At 42.7% G+C, this 19,402-nt stretch overlaps 1 protein-coding gene across 1 annotated transcript in view; it reads left to right on the plus strand.

Annotated features, from left to right (window-relative positions):
* The window catches only part of DGKI (diacylglycerol kinase, iota), a gene marked incomplete at its 5' end in the record, with an annotated part of 321,800 nt that overhangs the window by 284,296 nt on the left and 18,102 nt on the right, over positions 1-19,402 (plus strand). Inside the window, 2 exons of the mRNA XM_010831746.1 lie at positions 10,370-10,407; positions 15,131-15,251. Of these exons, the coding sequence (XP_010830048.1) occupies positions 10,370-10,407; positions 15,131-15,251 (159 nt within the window). The remainder of the gene's footprint in view (positions 1-10,369; positions 10,408-15,130; positions 15,252-19,402) is intronic.

Genomic DNA, 19,402 nt, shown 5'->3' on the forward strand with positions numbered 1-19,402 from the left:
TGATGCTTCCTAAGGCCCACTTGACTTCACATTCTGGGATGTCTGGCTCTAGGTGAGTGATCACACCATCGTGATTATCTTGGTCGTGATGATCTTTTTTGTACAGTTCTTCTGTGTTCTCTTGCCATCTCTTCTTAATATGTTCTGCTTCTGTTAGGTCCATATCATTTCTGTCCTTTATCAAGCTCATCTTTGCATGAAATATTCACTTGGTATCTCTAATTTTCTTGAAGAGGTCTCTAGTCTTTCCCATTCTATTGTTTTCCTCTATTTCTTGCATTGATCACTGAGGAAGGCTTTCTTATCTCTCCTTGCTATTCTTTGGAACTCTACATTTAGATGGGTGTATCTTTCCTTTTTCCTTTGCTTTTGGCTTCTCTTCCTTTCACAGCTATTTTTAAGGCCTTCTCTGACAGCCATTTTGCTTTTCTGCATTTCTTTTTCTTGGGGATGGTCTTGATCCCTGTCTCCTGTACGGTGTCACAAACCTTCCATAGTTCATTAGGCACTGTATCAGATCTAGTTGCTTACATCTATTTCTCACTTTCACTGTAAAATCATAAGGAATTTGATTTAGCTCATACCTGAATGGTCTACTGGTTTTCCCTACCTTCTTCATTTTAAGTCTGAATTGCAATAAGGAATTCATGATCTGAGCCACAGTCAGCTCCATTCAACTTTGGCTTCTTCAGCATTACTGGTCGGGGCATAGACTTGGATTACCCTGATATTGAATGGTTTGCCTTGGAAATGAACAGAGATCATTCTGTCATTTTTGAGATTGCATCCATGTACTGCATTTCGGACTCTTCTGTTGACTATGATGGCTACTCCATTTCTTCTAAGGGATTCTTGCCCACGGTAGTAGATATAATGATCATCTAAGTTATATTCACGCATTCCAGTCCCTTTTAGTTCGCTGATTCCTAGAATGTTGACATTAACTCTTGCCATCTCCTGTTTGACCAGTTCCAGTTTGCCTTGATTCATGGACCTAACATTCCAGGTTCCTATGCAATATTGCTCTTTACAGCATCAGACCTTTCTTTTGTCACCAGTCACATCCACAAATGGGTGTTGTTTTTGCTTTGGCTCTATCCCTTCATTCTTTCTGGAGTTATTTCTCCACTGATCTCCAGTAACATATTGGGCACCTACCAACCTGGGGAATTCATCTTTCAGTGTCCTATCTTTGTCTTTTCATACTGTTCATGGGGTTCTCAAGGCAAGAATACTGAAGTGGTTTGCCATTCCCTTCTCCAGTGGACCACATTTTGTCAGAACTCTCCACTATGACCCGTCCATCTGGGGTGGCCCTACATGGCATGGCTCATAGTTTCATTGAGTTAGACAAGACTGTGGTCCCTGTGATTAGATTGGTTAGTTTTCTGTGGTTTTCAGTCTGTCTGCCCTCTGATGGAGAAGGATAAGAGGCTTATGGGAGCTTCCTGATGGGAGAGACTGACTGAGGGGGCAACTATTCTTGTTCTGATGGATGGGGCCATGCTCAGAGAACCTTTAAGAGTTTGAATGTTGATGGGAGGGGCTCTGTTCCCTCCCTGCTATTTATCTGAGGCCAAACTCTGGTGGAGGTAATGAAGATAATGGGGACCTCCTCCAAAAGTTCCATGCACGCACTGCTACCCCTAGTGCCCCCAAGCCTGCAGCAGGCCACCAGGACCCACGCCTCTGCAGAGACTCCTGGACACTCCCCGGCAAGTCTGGGTCAGTCTCTTGTGGGGTCCCTGCTCCTTTCTCCTGGGTCCTGGTGCACACAAGGTTCTGTCTGTACCCTCCAAGAGTCTATTTCCCAATCCTGTGTAAATTCTGGTAGCTCTGTGGCGGGGTTAATGACAACCTCGTCCAAGAGGGCTTATGCCATACCCAGGTCTGCTGCACCCAGAGCCCCTGGCCCTGTGGCAGTCCACTGCTGACCTGTACTTCCACAGGAGACACTCAAACACAGTTCTGTCCTCAGTATCTGTGGGGTCTCTGGCTCCTGGTGCACACAAGGTTTGTTTGAGCCCTCTGAGCATCTCTGGCAGGAATGGGATTTGATTCTAAGCATGAATCCACCCTCCTACCATCTTGCTGGGGCTTCTCCTTTGCCCTTGGATGTGGGGTATCTCCTCACAGCCAGTCCAGCAGCTACCATCTTACTGGGGTTTCTCTGACCTTGGATGTGGGGTATCTCCTCACAGCCACCACTCGTGACCTTGGAAAAGCCATAGCTTTGAGTATACAGGCCTTAGTCAGCAAAGTGATGTCTATACTTTTTAATACCTTATATAGAATTCTTAATTCAACTCAACCAGCATTTGCTGTCTGCAGAGTCTTCTACTTGCCTTTCCTCTTCCTACTCCAAAAACCTGGTTCTTCAGATAAGTAGTTCTCAGCCTTTTTTATTTATCTGCTGAGATGCTTAATGTAAAACAGATGACATTGTATCTGTCACACAAGTGTTCTTGGGCATCTCCCAACACTGACTGAAGGTCAGCACCCACCCCTTGACTCCAACCACATCATGATGCAAGTGTAGGATGTGACAGATCGTATTTTTCCTAAAACAGCATTGTCTCCCATCCTACACATTCTCCTTGCAACATGTCTTTGACTATTTTTTCATTGAGCTATGGGGTGTGTATCTCCTTTCCTTGAATATGGACAAACTTAAGACTGAAGCGGGGCACACGTGACGCTGTGGTGGGGTCCAAGGCAAGGTGACTTCCCCTGGGCTCCCTTGGAATGGTTGCTTTTGAAACACAGTCATCATTTCCAGAGGAAGCCCCGGCAGCCCATGGAGGTCCACACGAGAGGCGTCAGAGCTCCCAGGTGAAGCCAGCTCCTACTTAGCAGTCATGTGTGTGACTCAGGCAGTCCATGGACGTCCACACGAGAGGCGTCAGAGCTCCCAGCTGAAGCCAGCTCCTACTTAGCAGTCATGTGTGTGATCATCTTGAAAGCAGATCTTTGAGCTCTCAGTGAATCTGCCCCAGCTGATGCCAGATTGAGCAGAAACAACAATTTCTGCTTAACCCAGCCCAAGCTTCAGCTTTTGAGCAAAATAAACAATTGTCGTGTTTTAAGTCACTGTGTTTTGGAATATTTTGCTATGCAAGGATAGGGAACTGATACAGATTTGTGTGTCATTAGAAGAATAATCTTAAATTTGTTCTAATATATTTTTAAGAACCCTTAGTGCTTTGGCTATTACTATTAATAAATAACTTGGCAACATATGTTATTATCAATTGTCAAAACTTCCTTGAAGCCTCAGTTAACATGCAGAGGTCTTTAGCAATATCTAATTCCTCTTTTCTTTCACCTTGTCTTGGGATTGTTCAGTAAGAGTATGTAAAATAATATTAATTACAGTATTTTCATGAGCGGCTTCCTCCTTTATGTCTGATTAGCATAATTCAGCGTAGTTATCCATACCATGAAATGTGTGTTAGGTTACTTTTGCTATTTTTTTTAAATTTTATTTTATTTTTAAACTTTACATAATTGTATTAGTTTTGCCAAATATCAAAATGAATCCGCCACAGGTATACACGTGTTCCCCATCCTGAACCCTCCTCACTCCCCATACCATCCCTCTGGGTCGTCCCAGTGCACTAGCCCCAAGCATCCAGTATCGTGTATCGAACCTGGACTGGTGACTCGTTTCTTACATGATATTTTACATGTTTCAATGTCATTCTCCCAAATCTTCCCGCCCTCTCCCTCTCCCACAGAGTCCATAAGACTGTTCTATACATCATTGTCTCTTTTGCTGTCTCGTATACCGGGTTATTGTTACCATCTTTCTAAATTCCATATATATGCGTTAGTATACTGTATTGATGTTTTTCCTTCTGGCTTACTTCACTCTGTATAATAGGCTCCAGTTTCATCCACCTCATTAGAACTGATTCAAATGTATTCTTTTTAATGGCTGAGTAATACTCCATTGTGTATATGTACCATAGCTTTCTTATCCATTCATCTGCTGATGGACATCTAGGTTGTTTCCATGTCTTGGCTATTATAAACAGTGCTGCAATGAACATTGGGGTACATGTGTCTCTTTCCCTTCTGGTTTCCTCAGTGTGTTTGCTATTTTTGATGCTTATTTTAAATTCCATTTTGGGGAGCTGAGCCTGCACAGTTTGTTGCTGATGTACCAGGGTTTGCTGTTCACGAAGCAGAGAAATTGGACAGAATGCTGCTGATAAGGAAAATACAGGAAAAACTATGTAGAAATATGGATCTCAGAGGAGTAAGCTCTCGGGCACCTGGGAATGCAGCCTCGGTGGGGCTGAGCAATACTAAGAAAGGAAAAGTGTGAAGACACCTGTTGTGATCAGATCAAGGGAACTGTGAACCTGACATTGGCCATAGGGGGGCTGGTTCTTCAGCCTCTGTTTTGTTGTAAGAAGGGTTGGGGCTTGGAGCCATAAAATGACTTCACTTTCTGTCTGATGCCTCTGTGAAGCTTTTGTTTGAGGTTGTTTTAATTTCTGCCACCCTGCCCCCAGTTACAGAAGAAACAGAAGGTGGAAGGAACTGTGACCTCAGATTCAGAGAAAATATTTTTAAAAAAATAAAAATAAAAGAAACTAGCATCCTTTTGTCTCTCAGCTGGATTGCTAACTACCTGTGTGACCTTGGAAAGTTACTTCTCAAGCACCATTTTCCTCCTCTATTAAATGCAAGGGTTAGACTAAGGCTACATAGAGCTCTAGAATGTGGAATATGACTCCTGACACATTATTTTATGTTCTGATTCTTGCTTTGTAAATATTTAGGAGCAAAATGTATGCAGAACTTGGCAAAGTCAGATGTGTATTTATGAATCTCAGTGAATTGGCTGATTTTTACCCCATAGGCCTCCAGAAGCCATTTTTGTTCAACAGTTTTTGTTGTTACTTTTAATCTTTTTCTCCCACAATTAAAAGATTTAAATGGCCACTATCATTAACAAGTGACAATCAGGAACAGAATATTAATTTTAAAACTGAAAAATAACATGAAAGGTTAAAATTTTTAAATAGACACAAGTGCTCAGAGTTGTGACTCTGTTTATAGTTATTTTAGTTGATTTACCGAGATTTACAAGCATTGTGGCTTTGCCAAGTTCAGTACGCTTTTTTTGTGTGTGCAAATATTTTTGTTGCAAAGCAGACTTTGCAACCTTAAACTATCCCTTTGGAATTAGTCATGTGACGTGTTCTAGAACTGTAATTGACTTGAGTCTCACCTCATTTCACAGCTAAGAAGTGATTCATTTCTGTGTAATGGTGTTAACATCAGTATTCGATGGTGTTCTACACAGAAAACCACAGTGGTCACAGTCACTGTTCCTTGAGTTACTTGCAAGGCAGAGTCTCAAAAGAACTGATTTTATCTTCGTTTTTGTAATGAGAGACCTGAAGCTTGGTTAAAATAACTTGCCCACTAGTTAATGATGTGCGGGCGTACTAAGTCACTTCAGTCATGTCTGACTTTGCAACGCTATGGACTGTAGCCCACCAGGCTCACAAGCCTTAAACTCAGGCAATATGATTCTAAACTCAGTTAAAATATATCCCTTCCTAATTTGGATTTCTTGCCAAAATATCAGTTTTCGGAGAGGATGGAGTTTATTTTGTACAGTCAGCTTGGAACAGGGCCTGGCCTGGCAGAAGCAGGTGGGCCAGCCTGTGGCCCATGGACTATTTTCTCCCATCATGATGGGAGGGAGTCACTTTTTGCCTTCTGTGCACAGATATCTAAGGATGTCTGGGCTTCTGGGAATCCAGGCCAAAGAGGGGCTGTAAGAGGAAGACATTTGACTCCTTCCCGGTAGTCCTGACTTTTCCATTCCAGCTTTCTGTCTCAGGATGCTTACTGTTCCGCAGTTGATCAGGAGGCACAGTGCTGAAGGAAAAATAAGTCATTTCTTATAAGCTAATGATCCAACTTCTAAACTCTCAAAAATGACAAACTTTTCAATCCTCTACCCCTTTACTTTCCTGTCTGACTATATAAGTTTATGTGATTTAATCGTCCAGGAAACCTAGTAGTCATATACTCAATAACCCTTGTATCCCACTGGCCATTTAACTTCCCTTGTTCTTTTGAATTTGGGAGCATTGTTTACCCTGTATGAAGGAGTTTTGGAAAAGGCCAGAAGGCAGGCTCTGAGTTGAAGAAATAATGAAAAAAAATAATGCTGTAATCATAACAATTCATTATTTGTTTTTAAGCTTGATCTTTCAGAAGGTTATTATCTGGAGTTGAATACTAATGGAGTCAAGCTCTGTTTATGCAGAGGAAATCTTAAACAACAGTGTTCAGGAGGGAAGGACATTAATCAGCAGAGAAGAGGGCCTTGTGCCTAATAATGTTTGCATAATAGCTACCCTTGAGTGTATTGCTTGACTTAAAAATAAATATTCATGTTTTCCATCTCAGTACAATTGGAAATTATTTGTGGTTATGATTCTTTTATATGCTCTTCTGTCTGTTCAGGGGGACTTTAAATTGGGAAGCTAGGAAACCAAAAGACATAAATAAAGATGTTGGGAGTGGAGTGAGGTAGCAATGGAAAGCTGCCGTGATGGGGGCACATGAACTGAGAGCAGGTTGCAACTCTGTTCGCAGGAAGGGAGGGGCCAAATCAAACTGGCAGGCGTCAGGACATTTACGTGATTCTCTGATTTACTTTCAACTCCTCCTTAGCTTCTCATTGCTCACAGGATAAAAATGTAGGTCCCTTCTCTGGACGAAGAGGTGCTCACTGGAGTGGTCACACTGGAACTTCACAGTCATGATGTGTGACAACCCAGCCTCAGGGGTGATCACGCAGACCTCTTCCCAGGGCCCTTCGGACAGCCTCTTAACTTACAAGTCCTCATTTGTATCTTCCCTTCATCTTTTAAGGATTTCCCAAATCTTTTTTGCTAATGAAACCACTGATTATGGAAGAGTTGGCTTAACTTCACCTCCTCCAACAATCCTTTGAACTCGGCAGGTAGCCAGTGAGTTTCCCCCCAGCCTCTCATTCATCCATTCACTCATGTTCAGTACTCTTCCAATAGTATTTATCCTGGAGAATTTTTTCATCATCCTGACTTATTGCTCATATGCACCAAATGTTATTCACTGGTGCTTTAAGTTAGCGAATTCTACTTTTCTCTCTCCTTTGTTCTTCCTTTTTTCTATTTCTTTTAAATGTCTGGGAAGTGTTTCAGTGTGGTCTTGAAAATGCAGGCTCTATATTGTTAGGAACGTCTGTGTGTCATTTTCAAGGCTTTTCACGAACTGCCTTCTCAGGCAGTTACCCTAGCCTTCTTTCTCTCCTAAATGGATATAGAGTATCCTGTAGCGTAAAAGCCCAAACTGAGTCATTCGCCCACACCTGCAATTGCTCATGCTTGCCCCTGCCTCCCTCTCCCTGTCCTCTCACACAGAGTTGACATCTTGGGAAAGCTCCACCATCTCACTGGCTCCTGCAGCCCGGCCTCACCTCTGATGAGGGCCATATGAACAGCGATATGCCCGATTGACTTCACACACCAATTCACCCTCCTTGCTAGGCTCCTTCTGAAATGTGTGTATGTGTTTTTCATGTACTTAGGTGTAGTCACAGAAGTACTATAATCTATCCCTTCTGTCAGTATAACTTATCCTATTTATAAACTGCTTATTTGGCTTCATCTTTACTACAGAGAGGTGACCAGGACAGCTGTTAATCTTACTTTAGATAAGAAAGTTGATTTAAAAAGTTTGACTTCTTAAGGCTGAGTGCTGAAGAACTGATGCTTTCAAATTGTGGTGCTGGAGAACTCTTGAGAGTCCCTTGGACTGCAAGGAGATCAAAGCAGTCATTCCTAAAGGAAATCAACCCTGAATACCCATTGGAAGGACTGATGATAAGGCTGAAGCTCCAGTACTTTGGCCACCTGATGTGAAGAGTTGACTCATTAGAAAAAACCCTGAGGGTGGGAAAGATTGAGGACAGGAGTAGAAGGGGCTGGCAGAGGATGAGATGGTTGGATGGCATCACCGCCTCAATGGACATGAGTTTGAGCAAACTCTGGGAGATAGTGAAGGACAGGGAAGTCTGGTGTGCTACAGTCCATGCAGTTGCAGAGTCGGACATGACTTAATGACTAAACAACAAGTAAATTGCAGAGATCGGAATTAGACTCCAGTTAAAGACTATTTCCTTTCATTTTCCTTAGGCCCCACAAAGCCTTGGAGACTTACTACAGGGTGAACTCCCAGAGGGCACAGGACAGAGCCTGGGATGGTCACAGGGACCTGCATTGTGGGGTGATTGAGCTACCATGGTCTCTGTGCCCTGAGAGAGTCATTTCCATCTGAATGTCAGTGTCCCATCTGTAAAAGGAAGAATGAGACACGTTTTTTAGGTTCTTTTGACATACAACATTTTATTAATTCCCTTTCTGTTATTTTTTAGAAACATCTATTTGTTTGCTTGTCTGTGCCAGGTCGTAGCTGCAGCACACAGGATCTTTAGTTATGGCATGTGAACTGTTAGCTGTGACACTTGGGGTCTAGTTCTCTGACCAGGGATAGAACCCCACCTCCCCTGCATTAGGAGTGCAGAGTATTAGCCACTGGACCATTAGAAAGTCCCCTTTTCTGTTATTTTTATCTCCATTGCCTTTCACTCCTTTCCTCTTTGCTCTCTTTTCTGTCTGGAGAAGGAAATGGCAGCCCACTCCAGTATTCTTACCTGGAGAATCCCATGGACAGAGGAGCCTGATGGGCTATAGTCCATGGGGTCACAAGGAGCTGGACATGACTGAGCAACTAACACTCTGTTCTGTCAGTTCAACAACTGATTGGTGCACACTGACTGTGTACAAAGAGCATTATTGCGCCTGGAGTCATAGTCCCAGGTTACAGCTTGTTATGGAAAAGAAACATTCTTCCCTCTCTTTCCTGTTCTTCCTTTCTTGCTCTTCTTCCTTTATTCTCCCTTCTGTGCTCAAGCAGCTGTCATAATTTCCTAAGTTTTCTGAGACTTCTGCTTTGGTCAGAGGGAAGGCACTCGGCCCTGGGCCTCTGAACAAGTTGAACGTGTCTGTGGTTCTTTGGCTCTGATCACCCAGGGCCCATAAGTGCGCATGATGAAAGCTTCACGGGGTTTGTTCAGTGATAGTCAAGGCCACCATATACTTTGATACTGCATTTTTGGCCAACTGTATACAAGAGACTCTGAAATAAGAGTAAAATGATGCTTTGAAAAATAAACTTCAAACCTTCTAATTTGGGGGGAGGTGACTTTAAAACTTTAAAATGATCTTTTTCTTGAGCAATTTTAAAATATAGATATTTTTCTAAAGGGACCATTTTTGACCTAATACAACTGTCCCCTTTAGGAGTCATAACCACCATTAGAGTCATATATTCTTTTCCTCTTTTATTAGTTATATTTTTTTCATTTTTCTTCTGCACCCCACGTGACATGCACAGGTATTTAGATTATTTTCCCCTCAGCTAAGTAGAAGGAAATGGCAGTGCACTCCAATATTCTTGCCTGGAGAGTCCCATGGACAGAGGAGCCTGACAGACAACAGTCCATGGGGTCGCAAGAGTTGGACATGACTCAGCGACTAAATCGCCACCACCGCCACCAAGGCCACCAAGTAGCCTTACAATTAGTTTAATTAAACTTTCAGAGTTCTTTCATAAGAATCACCAATAAATTGTATGCTAAATGTATGATTACTTTCTTTAGAACATAATTAAAATATGTGTTTCTTCTTTATTGCTTCTAATCCTTCTTTCCATAGCAGTAGGTATTTATTTATAATTATAGAACACAAAATTACTAATAATTTTTGAACCCCCAAAGGACAAAGTAGAAGGAATTAGAAAGAAGGGAGCAGAAACAATCCTAATAATCAGGCACTCTGCATCAGTGAATGAGATAAGAACACTTATGTGATTTAATAAACCCTTTCAGAGATCTGATATAATTGAGACTTGCTGGTTTACAGATGTGGAAACTGAGGCTCAGAGGGGTTAGATAACTCGCCTAGAATTCTACCGCCTGTAAGGGTCAGAGCTAAGATTTGAATCCAGTATGTGTGACTCTACATTTCATGTTCGCTTTTTCATGTTTGCCTTTTACTAGGGCTGGAGGGGGTTCCTGTCGGCTCTAGAATGATGTACAAGATGAATGCCCAGGGAGGGAAGGGGTGAAGAGAAGGCCTCAGTTTGTCCCACGTTTCAACCTTTGGCATGCTTCTCCTCCCCTGACCCCCACCCCAAATGTAGACTGTGTCTCCCAAATATGGATCCAGCCCTTTGTAATATTTTCATGAGAGGGTCTTCTACTAATGGGACATCTCTCTTTTGTCTTTCACAGCAATTTTGCAGGCAGTAATAGCTGGTGATCTTATGAAGGTAAGATATCTTCCTACCAGAACTTTTGGTGATTCTTTAAGAACTCTAAATCAGCATAATTTCTCACCAAATTTTCATGATCCCATTTATGATTTCCCATCCCCCTGGTGCTAGCTGGGTAGAAGGCAGAAGGATGTTCTTTTTGAGAATTGAGCAGAGAGGGTGAGAGGAGTCCTTGTAGCATCACCATGTCTCCAAACAGCAAAGGGTCTGTGCAAAGGCACAGTGCTGTCTGCCTTGACTGGTTACAACTGATATGTGTCCCCAGGAGACAGTACTTATAGTACCCCGGGTTCCTGCTATCTGGAACTAATATTTGAAGTTTAAAGATTTCTTTCAGCCCAAGTCTTTAAATGAATGCATCTGTAAGAATAACCTGGACAATACCCAGAAATACTTTGTTTAAGCAAGAGACAACATCATGCAACATTATTGCCATTTTGAACTCTGGGGATCACAGTTAATCAGAAGATACTCTGATCTGCCTTGAATATTGTGATTTGTGCTCATGTTTTCTGGAGAATTTAGTTGAGAGGAAACTGCTGCCTCCTGAGTGAATGCAAATTCTGAAGTCAGACTGTCTGGGTTCAGATCTTGGCTCTGCCTTTGACTATATATGAGACTTTGTATAATTACCTAATTGTCTCTGGGCCTCCGTTTCTTCATCTGTAAAATGGAATCACATTGGTCTTCTCTTTGCTTTACTGTGAGGATTGAATATAAAATTCATGTAAAGCTTTTAAGATTGTTCCTATAACTTCATAGAAGGGACTCTCCCAAGATAGCTATTTTGTTAATACAGTGTTAATCTGTGTTCCTTTAATAGTTAAACATAACAGAGAGACAAATGTTTGTTATAAAGTATAATATAGTCCATGAATACCCGGAAAGCTATATTTGCTCCCAAGTTATTTTCAGGTGTCAGGACTTAAGACTGCCTGGGTATCCCTGTATACGTCATAATGGCATTGATCTGCTCTGTATTATCAGCAACTTTCCCAGGCAGAGGCTCCAACTAACTCAAGTTCAGTGCTATCCCAGATTGAGAACCCAGAAGCCTTAAAAGAAAGTTAAGAAGCACTAGCTCAGTTGATAAAGAATCTGCCTGCAATGCAGGAGACCCCAGTTCAATTCCTGAGTCGAAAAGATCTGCTGGATAAAGGATAGGCTACCTATTCCAGTATTCTTGGGCTTCCCTAATGACGCAGCTAGTAAAAAATCCACCTGCAATGCAGGAGACCTGAGTTCGATCCCTGGGTTGGGAAGATCCCCTGGAGAAGGGAAAGGGTGCCCACTCCAGTATTCTGGCCTGGAAAATCCTATCTATGGACTGTATAGTCCATGGGGCCGCAAAGAGTCAGACATGACTGAGCGACTTTTACACACACACAGGCTCTTGTATACAAGTTTTTTGGAAGCACATCTGTTGAATAAACTGAGAAACCTCAGAGCTACATTGTTAACAGGTTACTAGAAGAAAACAAGGGCTGAGAAGGTTGTCAGCATCTTGTTAAACTGTCATCTTCAGACACACATCCCTGGGAATGATGCCCGTGCCATGACCAGATCACAGTGTTACTAGGAATTGCTAGCCACAAGAGGAAAGTGCTCTCTAAGCAGTGTATATACCTGAATTCAGTGCCATTTCCAAGCAGTGGATTAAACCAAATATTATCCTATATTCCCTGCGAAGCCTTTTTGGATTCTGTGAGCAAAAGGCATGAGTTCAGACCTGATCCCTCCTCTTGGAGAGTTTCTAAGCCAGAAAATTTTGCAAAATGTTGTTGTACCTTTGAAACCACTTCATTTTGTTTTGTATATACTTTTAGTCTAGGCAACAGATTTTCCAGGGCCCTGGGCATGTTACTGCACTTCTTTGGTACTTAACAGAGAATTATGTGAGAGAAGGGTAATCACTATATTCGGCTAGTTGCCTTATTTCATTCTCTGTTATAATTCTTTCCTAGATGACTGAGAAATGACTCAGTAACATCTGATTTACTGAGAGGTGAAATATAAAGCCTGAGGGTTTTTCTTTTTCACTTTTTGCTTTCCTTTCCTTCCCAAGTACTTTCCCCTCCTTTTCTTTATCTTCTTCCATTTCTCTGTCCCATGTAGAAAGTACTATAAATATTAAATACTCAACTGGGTGTGTGTGTCACAAGTGTGAGGAAGGAGGGGGAGAATGGGAGAGTTGAAAGGGGAAGCAAGGTCCAAGCACACCAGTGAACTGAGAATAGACCCTGGATCAGCCCTGCGTGCAGGCTGTCATGCGTAGCTCCTATCCACCGGGCTGCACAGCATACCCATGGACTAACCTAATGGCCACAGTGTCTATGAACACCACAGCAAGGCAAAATCGGGGCAGCTGATGGGTTGGGTCTCTGCGACTCTGTGAGCCCAAATCCTTTGTGGATCTTCCCACAAAGAATGGATGTGCCATTGTGAGACAGTACAGTTGAACAGAACAGGATTCTTAGATCGTCATGGAAGACAGCTACTTCTTCCTGTTCCTTTGCTTCTCAATTTAGGCATGAAAACTCTATGTTCCTTGTGCACGCTCAGTCGCTTCAGTCGTGTCCGACTCTTCGCATCCCTATGGACTGTAGCCTGCCAGGCTCCTCTGTCCGTGAAGATTCTTCAGGCAAGAATACTGGAGTGGGTTGCCGTTTCTTCCTCTAGGGAATCTTGCAAACCCTGGGCCTGAACCCACATCACTTACGTCTCCTGCACTGGCGGGCAGGTTCTTTACCACTAGTGCCTCCTGGGAAGCCCCGTGTTCCTTACTTCCAGTCAGTTGCTCCTTTGTGATCAGTTTTCTAGGAAGTCTTCCATGGTTTTTCCATCCCCTACTTCATGTTTTCCTAGTGCCCTGTGCTACCCTCCTCATTGTCCTCTTCATCTCTGTGCAATTCTTTTTTGTTTTTTATTTATTAACTTTATTCTTTTTTTTTAATTTTATTTTATTTTTAAACTTTACAACATTGTATTGGTTTTGCCAAATATCGAAATGAATCCGCCACAGGTATACACGTGTTCCCCATCCTGAACCCTCCTCCCTCCTCCCTCCCCATACCATCCCTCTGGGTCGTCCCAGTGCACCAGCCCCAAGCATCCAGTATCGTGCATCGAACCTGGACTGGCGACTCGTTTCATACATGATAGTATACATGTTTCAATGCCATTCTCCCAAATCTTCCCACCCTCTCCCTCTCCAACAGAGTCCATAAGACTGTTCTATACATCAGTGTCTCTTTTGCTGTCTCGTATACAGGGTTATTGTTACCATCTTTCTAAATTCCATATATATGCGTGAGTATACTATATTGGTGTTTTTCCTTCTGGCTTACCTCACTCTGTATAATAGGCTCCAGTTTCATCCACCTCATTAGAACTGATTCAAATGTTTTCTTTTTAATGGCTGAGTAATACTCCATTGTGTATATGTACCATAGCTTTCTTATCCATTCATCTGCTGATGGACATCTAGGTTGCTTCCATGTCCTGGCTATTATGAACAGCGCTGTGATGAACATTGGGGTACACATGTCTCTTTCCCTTCTGGTTTCCTCAGTGTGTATGCCCAGCAGTGGGATTCTGCAATTCTTTAAAAATCTCTCTCTCCCATGGACAGTGAGGTCTTGGAGGCTTAGAGGTCAGTGGTCAAATTGTATTCATGTTAGTTTCCTTGGCATCTGGCACATGGCTAATCTATAGTTGTATTTGAGTGAATGTATAAACTATGAGTTTAGTCTCTTTGACCTTATGAGTTTTGTTTTTAATAATGCTATGCTATCTAACTTCTTGGTGGTAGACATATTCCTTTTGCTTATTACATGATGAGTTAGTTGATTCTTATTTATTCTAAAGCTACATTTTAGAAGCTCTAGTAAGGCCCTTGTTCTGATTATTACAGTTTAGAGAACAGAGATCCATTTTCACTTACATTACAGTTTGGTAATGTGCAGTATTTCACGAACTTAAGACTGTGTCCTTATTTAGCGCCTAATTCTCAGGCTGAAAAATCTGTTTTTCCCCCCAGTCTTTTGGAAGTCTTTTAGGTTTCTACTACTACATTCTCTGAACCCTTTTGGTTCTCATCCCGTGGATCATCTCAAGCCTTGTTGGGTGGTATGTGTTGGATGATAAATAGAAGGCAGGCAGACTGCAGATCTGGATGAAGGAGGGAGCCAAACATGGCTGTGCATGTGTCTGCTGTATGCCTGTGTGTGTGATCTTATGCTGGGAAGGGGTAAGCAGCTTCTGTACTCAGTAACTGGGTTCATTAGAGAGGGCAGAAAAAGTTAAAGGGCGGAGGGAACATCGCTACCAGACATCAAGCTCTTCCTGCCTATAGACTTAATTGTTCTTTAACTCAAGAACACTCAGCCTACATAGGGAAGCTTTCATTCTCCTCTCTTTCATTCTTTTAGTGCCCAGAAAAGGACAAAAAAACAGAAAGGGAGCAAGTAATTTAGCATGCTTCCATTCCCTTAGGCTGTTCAGTACCCACTTACCCTCTCCGGAATTTGCTGAGACACTGGCCATCTATTTGAATGATAACACAACCCAGGAATGTTACTTCATCTCTTTGACTTTTCCCTGTGTCCTCTGAGGCTGGAGACATTTGTGGTTTGCTACATTACTTTTATTTTATCACCAGCTAGCTGTTTTCCTTGTTCCGGACTCTGTCTGAGTTGCTTTTCCTATGTCTCTTTTGCAGCTAATAGAAAGCTATAAAAATGGAGGCAGCCTGCTAATTCAGGGACCAGACCACTGTTCACTCCTTCATTACGCAGCTAAAACCGGCAACGGGGAGATTGTGAAATATATCCTTGACCACGGTGAGTAGGCATAGCAAACCAAGAATCAATTATCCATGAAACAGACTGCATTTTCGAAGTTGACTTTCATCCAGGCTGTCCTCAGAATGGTGGAGAGACCCTTGAGCTTTCGCTGACTCTCCTTGCTTGTGTGACGGAGCCAGGATTCCAGACCCCGGACACAGGTCACCTTAACCAAGCCTTTACCTGTACCTTAACCACCTTAACCTTAACAGGAATCATTTCCATATCAAGGCCTTTGCAGGGTATTTGGGGGCTGATTACTTACAAAATAAAAGATAAAACCGAGTGTGGACTTGGCATCATGTACTGTTTGGGAAGGGATTTGGGAAGTTAACGAGTTGGGACCAGGTACCTAATCCATATTTATAGCTGATCATTCTGAGGAGTAATGTGCATATTTATTTCCATCTTTCTAATTTCCCTTTTTTTTTTCTATTTGAATCTCATTCACCTTTTCAACTCAAGTCACCTTTTATTCTCTTCAAAAAAATCTGGTACTGCTGTGTCCTCTGTGGCAGGCCATGTTCACCCCCTGGACAGCCTCCTAACTGGGTTTGTAATCTGGTGTTAGATGGTGACCTCAGCACCTACCTCTAATAGCCCTTTAGAGGCACAGACACGTCAGAGGAGTATCAAATCTTTCTTTGATACTTTCTTTGGAAGTAGACCGTACTTTCTGCTTCCCTTGTTTATAGTGTTTCTAGGACTGAAAAATAGGATAGAAGCAGACAAAGTCTCCCTAGCTTGGCTGTTTTTGAGGAATCTCTGGCTCTGCTGAATTCAGGTATACAGAGATCCTAAAAGATTTTCTGTGAGCCCTAGCACTGAGCCAATGGCCTACCCTCATTGTATCCATATTTTGGCTGTAAATAGTAAGCATTTTAGCACAGAGTCACATTCCCTTTGGTACACAGTCACATTCCCTTTTTTAAAAAACTGAAGTATGGTCAGTTTACAGTATGTCAGTTTCAGCTGTACAGCAAAGTGATTCAGTTAAAGACATGTATGTTCAGTTGCTCAGTCTTGTCCAACTCTTTGCAACCCTATGGACTGTAGCCCTCAGGGCTCCTCTCTCCATGGGATTTTCCTGGCAAGAATACTGGAGTGGGTTGCCATTTCCTCCTCCAGGGGATCCTCCCAACCCAGGAATTGAACCCATGTCTCCCATGTCTCCTGCATTACAGGCGAATTCTTCACTGCTGAGCCACTGATAAGTTATACATATATTTAATCTTTTCCAGATTCTTTTCCCGTTACAGATTATTACAAGATAGTGAATATAGTTCCCTGTGCTGTATAGTAGGTCCTTGCTGTTTATTTTCTATACAGTCGGGTGTATCTGTTAATTCCAAACTCCCAATTTATCCCTCCCCTTCCTTTTCCCCTTTGGTAACCATAAATTTGTTTTCTATGTATTGGTTTACATTCCTTTTTATTCCTCTTTTTATTCAGTTCAGCAAACATGTCTTATTCTATGTACCCATTCATTCATTCATCGAATATTTGTGGGGTACTTCACAGGAACTATCTGGCATAAACCGACACACACACAAAAATAAAGTCTCTGTTGTCAAGCAATTGCAGGATAAAAAATATAATCATATGCATCATTAAATTGAAAGTGGTTGTATGTAGGACTCTTAAATCCTACTGTAAAGTCACAAAGAGATAACTAACAGAGCTGCCGTTTCTCGAGCACTGGTTGTATGCCACGTGCTTAGAATGAACACATCCTATCATTTAAGCTTTACAAGGACCTTGAAAAGGATTAGACCCTCAGTCCCATTTGACTCGCCTTGCTTTTGTCTTCAATACCTTCTCACCATGGAGAGTTTGCCTGAACCCTTGGCCTGAATTATGGCAGAAAGAGTGGTTTAGGAAAAGGAAAGGGTATCCAAGTAGGATGGTCACCCTTAGAGGCTTTCTCCCCACTCCCCTCCGCCACCCCCATAGGCTAGATTGGATTGTCTGGAGCCTGTCTGCCCCAGAAAGCCTAGATCTATTCCTGGTGCTGTGTCAGGGGTGTGTATATTCTGTCTCCCACTCCCCTGACCATTCGGCCTCCAGCAATTAAAGCATGCCTCTTTAAACAATGACTTGAATAGACAATGGTGGCATAAATTCTACTTGCCTTTTGCACACACACACAAATTGTAGGTGTTTTCCTGTAGTGACTCTTCCAAAAGCTGGTGACAGGCAGAACCAAATATGAGAACCCAGCCCCATAGACAGTGCATACAGGTCACAAAGCTTCCATAGTTATTTTTCTCTTCATAGAAAAGATTTCAGAATTTCCCCTGGACAAAGTGAAGGTGAGCTTTGGATATATGCCCTCACCTTGTTTGCTTTTAGCTCAGGTTCAAGTTCTCCTGATGGCTGTCATCTTGATATTCCCTCCTGGTTTGGCTTTTACCCCATGAAGTTGAGTGCTTGCCCTCACACCTTAATCTGCTCAGTACCCAAGTACCTCTCTAGGGTTGGTGAGACACCGGCTATCTACTTGAGTGATGAGACCTCTTAGAAATTCTCTCTCCTCCCCTCTCTACCTCTCCTGAAGAATAGGAATTCCCGTCCCTGGTTCTGGGATCCTTTCTCATCAGTGATCTGCTGGTATCTCACTTGTTATTACCTGTCAGGCTGCAGGAAACTGCACTTTTGACTGAGTCTGTATTTAAGATGGATTCTTACGTGTTCGGGGCTGTCAGCTGGGGTGCTTGGGACACCTGGACTTTCATCTCAGGCTTCCTCACAGCATGATGATCCCCGGGTTTCAGGAGGGTGAGAATGGAAGCTTCCAGACATTCAGAGGCCAGGCTGGAGAAGTCTGCCTCACCTCTGTGGCAGTCTGTCAGCTGAAACGAGTCATGGAGGCAGCCCCGGCTCAAGGGTCGGAGAAATAGACCTCTCGGCTCCAAAATTAATGGATGTGTTCAATCTGTCCCCTCCCTTACTCTCTGTCTTCTTCAGCTGAAAATGGTGATCTTCTCAATATCCTGAACTACTGACTCACTTGGAATTCCCTGGAACTCAGATTTTATATTTTCCCTTGGTTTAGGGTCCTAAGCTAGGGCTTCAAGATTTAGCAAATCAAAATACAAGTCATGATAACATTTTTTTAGCAGAAGTATGTCCCATGCAATATTGGGGACATGCTTACACTAAAAACCAGAAATCTTCATTTCAGCTGAGTCTCCCCAGGGGCTTGAATGAGGAGGCTTGAGATGGTATTGCTCTAACACCATGGATTTTCACAACCCCCACCACCCACTTCTCTTTCCACTGCCTTAAATAAGACGACCTAGAAAGGCCCCTGTAACTCGAGCTCCCAGGGCTTGGAGTTTCTAACCAAGCTGTAGATCAGCGCACACGCTTTTCCTGCCATGAAATCCAACTGGCACATCTCTGAGTGCTTGCACCAAAGCCTGACATTCCAACACCGAACTCCTTTCTCTTGGATCCCAAGAGTGAATCATGCAGTTTAGAGTGAGAGATTTTGCAAAGAGTGAATCATGCAGTATAGCTCTTTGTGTCAACACTAAAGGACAGGAAGAATTTGTTAGTAACTTGGGGAAGGGAGAAGCTTATTTTTCTCACTTTTTTGGTTAACTTTTGTAAATTAGTCACTTTAATATTTACACTAAGGAGAAAACACAATATTCTTGTAATCACCTCCACTTCTCTCACAGGCAGGCAGTTCTCACGGTCACTGCATCTGCCTCGTGGGTCTGTAATTGGCCGGTAGATGTATGACTCTGAAGATCATGCAGCCAAATCCATCTCTTCTGTCTGAAAATAAAATCTGACTATGATCTACAGTCCAAAGATCACTGTTGGATATTGATGGGTGGTGATTTTTAACCTTTTAGTACTGCTAAGCTGCTAAGTCACTTCAGTCGTGTCAGACTCTGTGCAACTCCATAGATGGCAGCCCACCAGGCTCCCCCGTCCCTGGGATTCTCCAGGCAAGAACACTGGAGTGGGTTGCCATTTCCTTCTCCAATGCATGGAAGTGAAAAGTGAAAGTGAAGTCGCTCAGTCGTGTCCGACCCTCAGCCATCCCATGGATTCAGCCTTCTAGGCTCCTCCGTCCATGGGATTTTCCAGGCAAGAGTACTGGAGTGGGGTGCCATTGCCTTCTCCAATGGATG

The sequence above is a fragment of the Bison bison genome, unplaced genomic scaffold (genome assembly GCF_000754665.1).
Source record: "Bison bison bison isolate TAMUID 2011002044 unplaced genomic scaffold, Bison_UMD1.0 scf7180017864530, whole genome shotgun sequence".
In the NCBI taxonomy this organism is placed as follows: domain Eukaryota; kingdom Metazoa; phylum Chordata; class Mammalia; order Artiodactyla; family Bovidae; genus Bison; species Bison bison.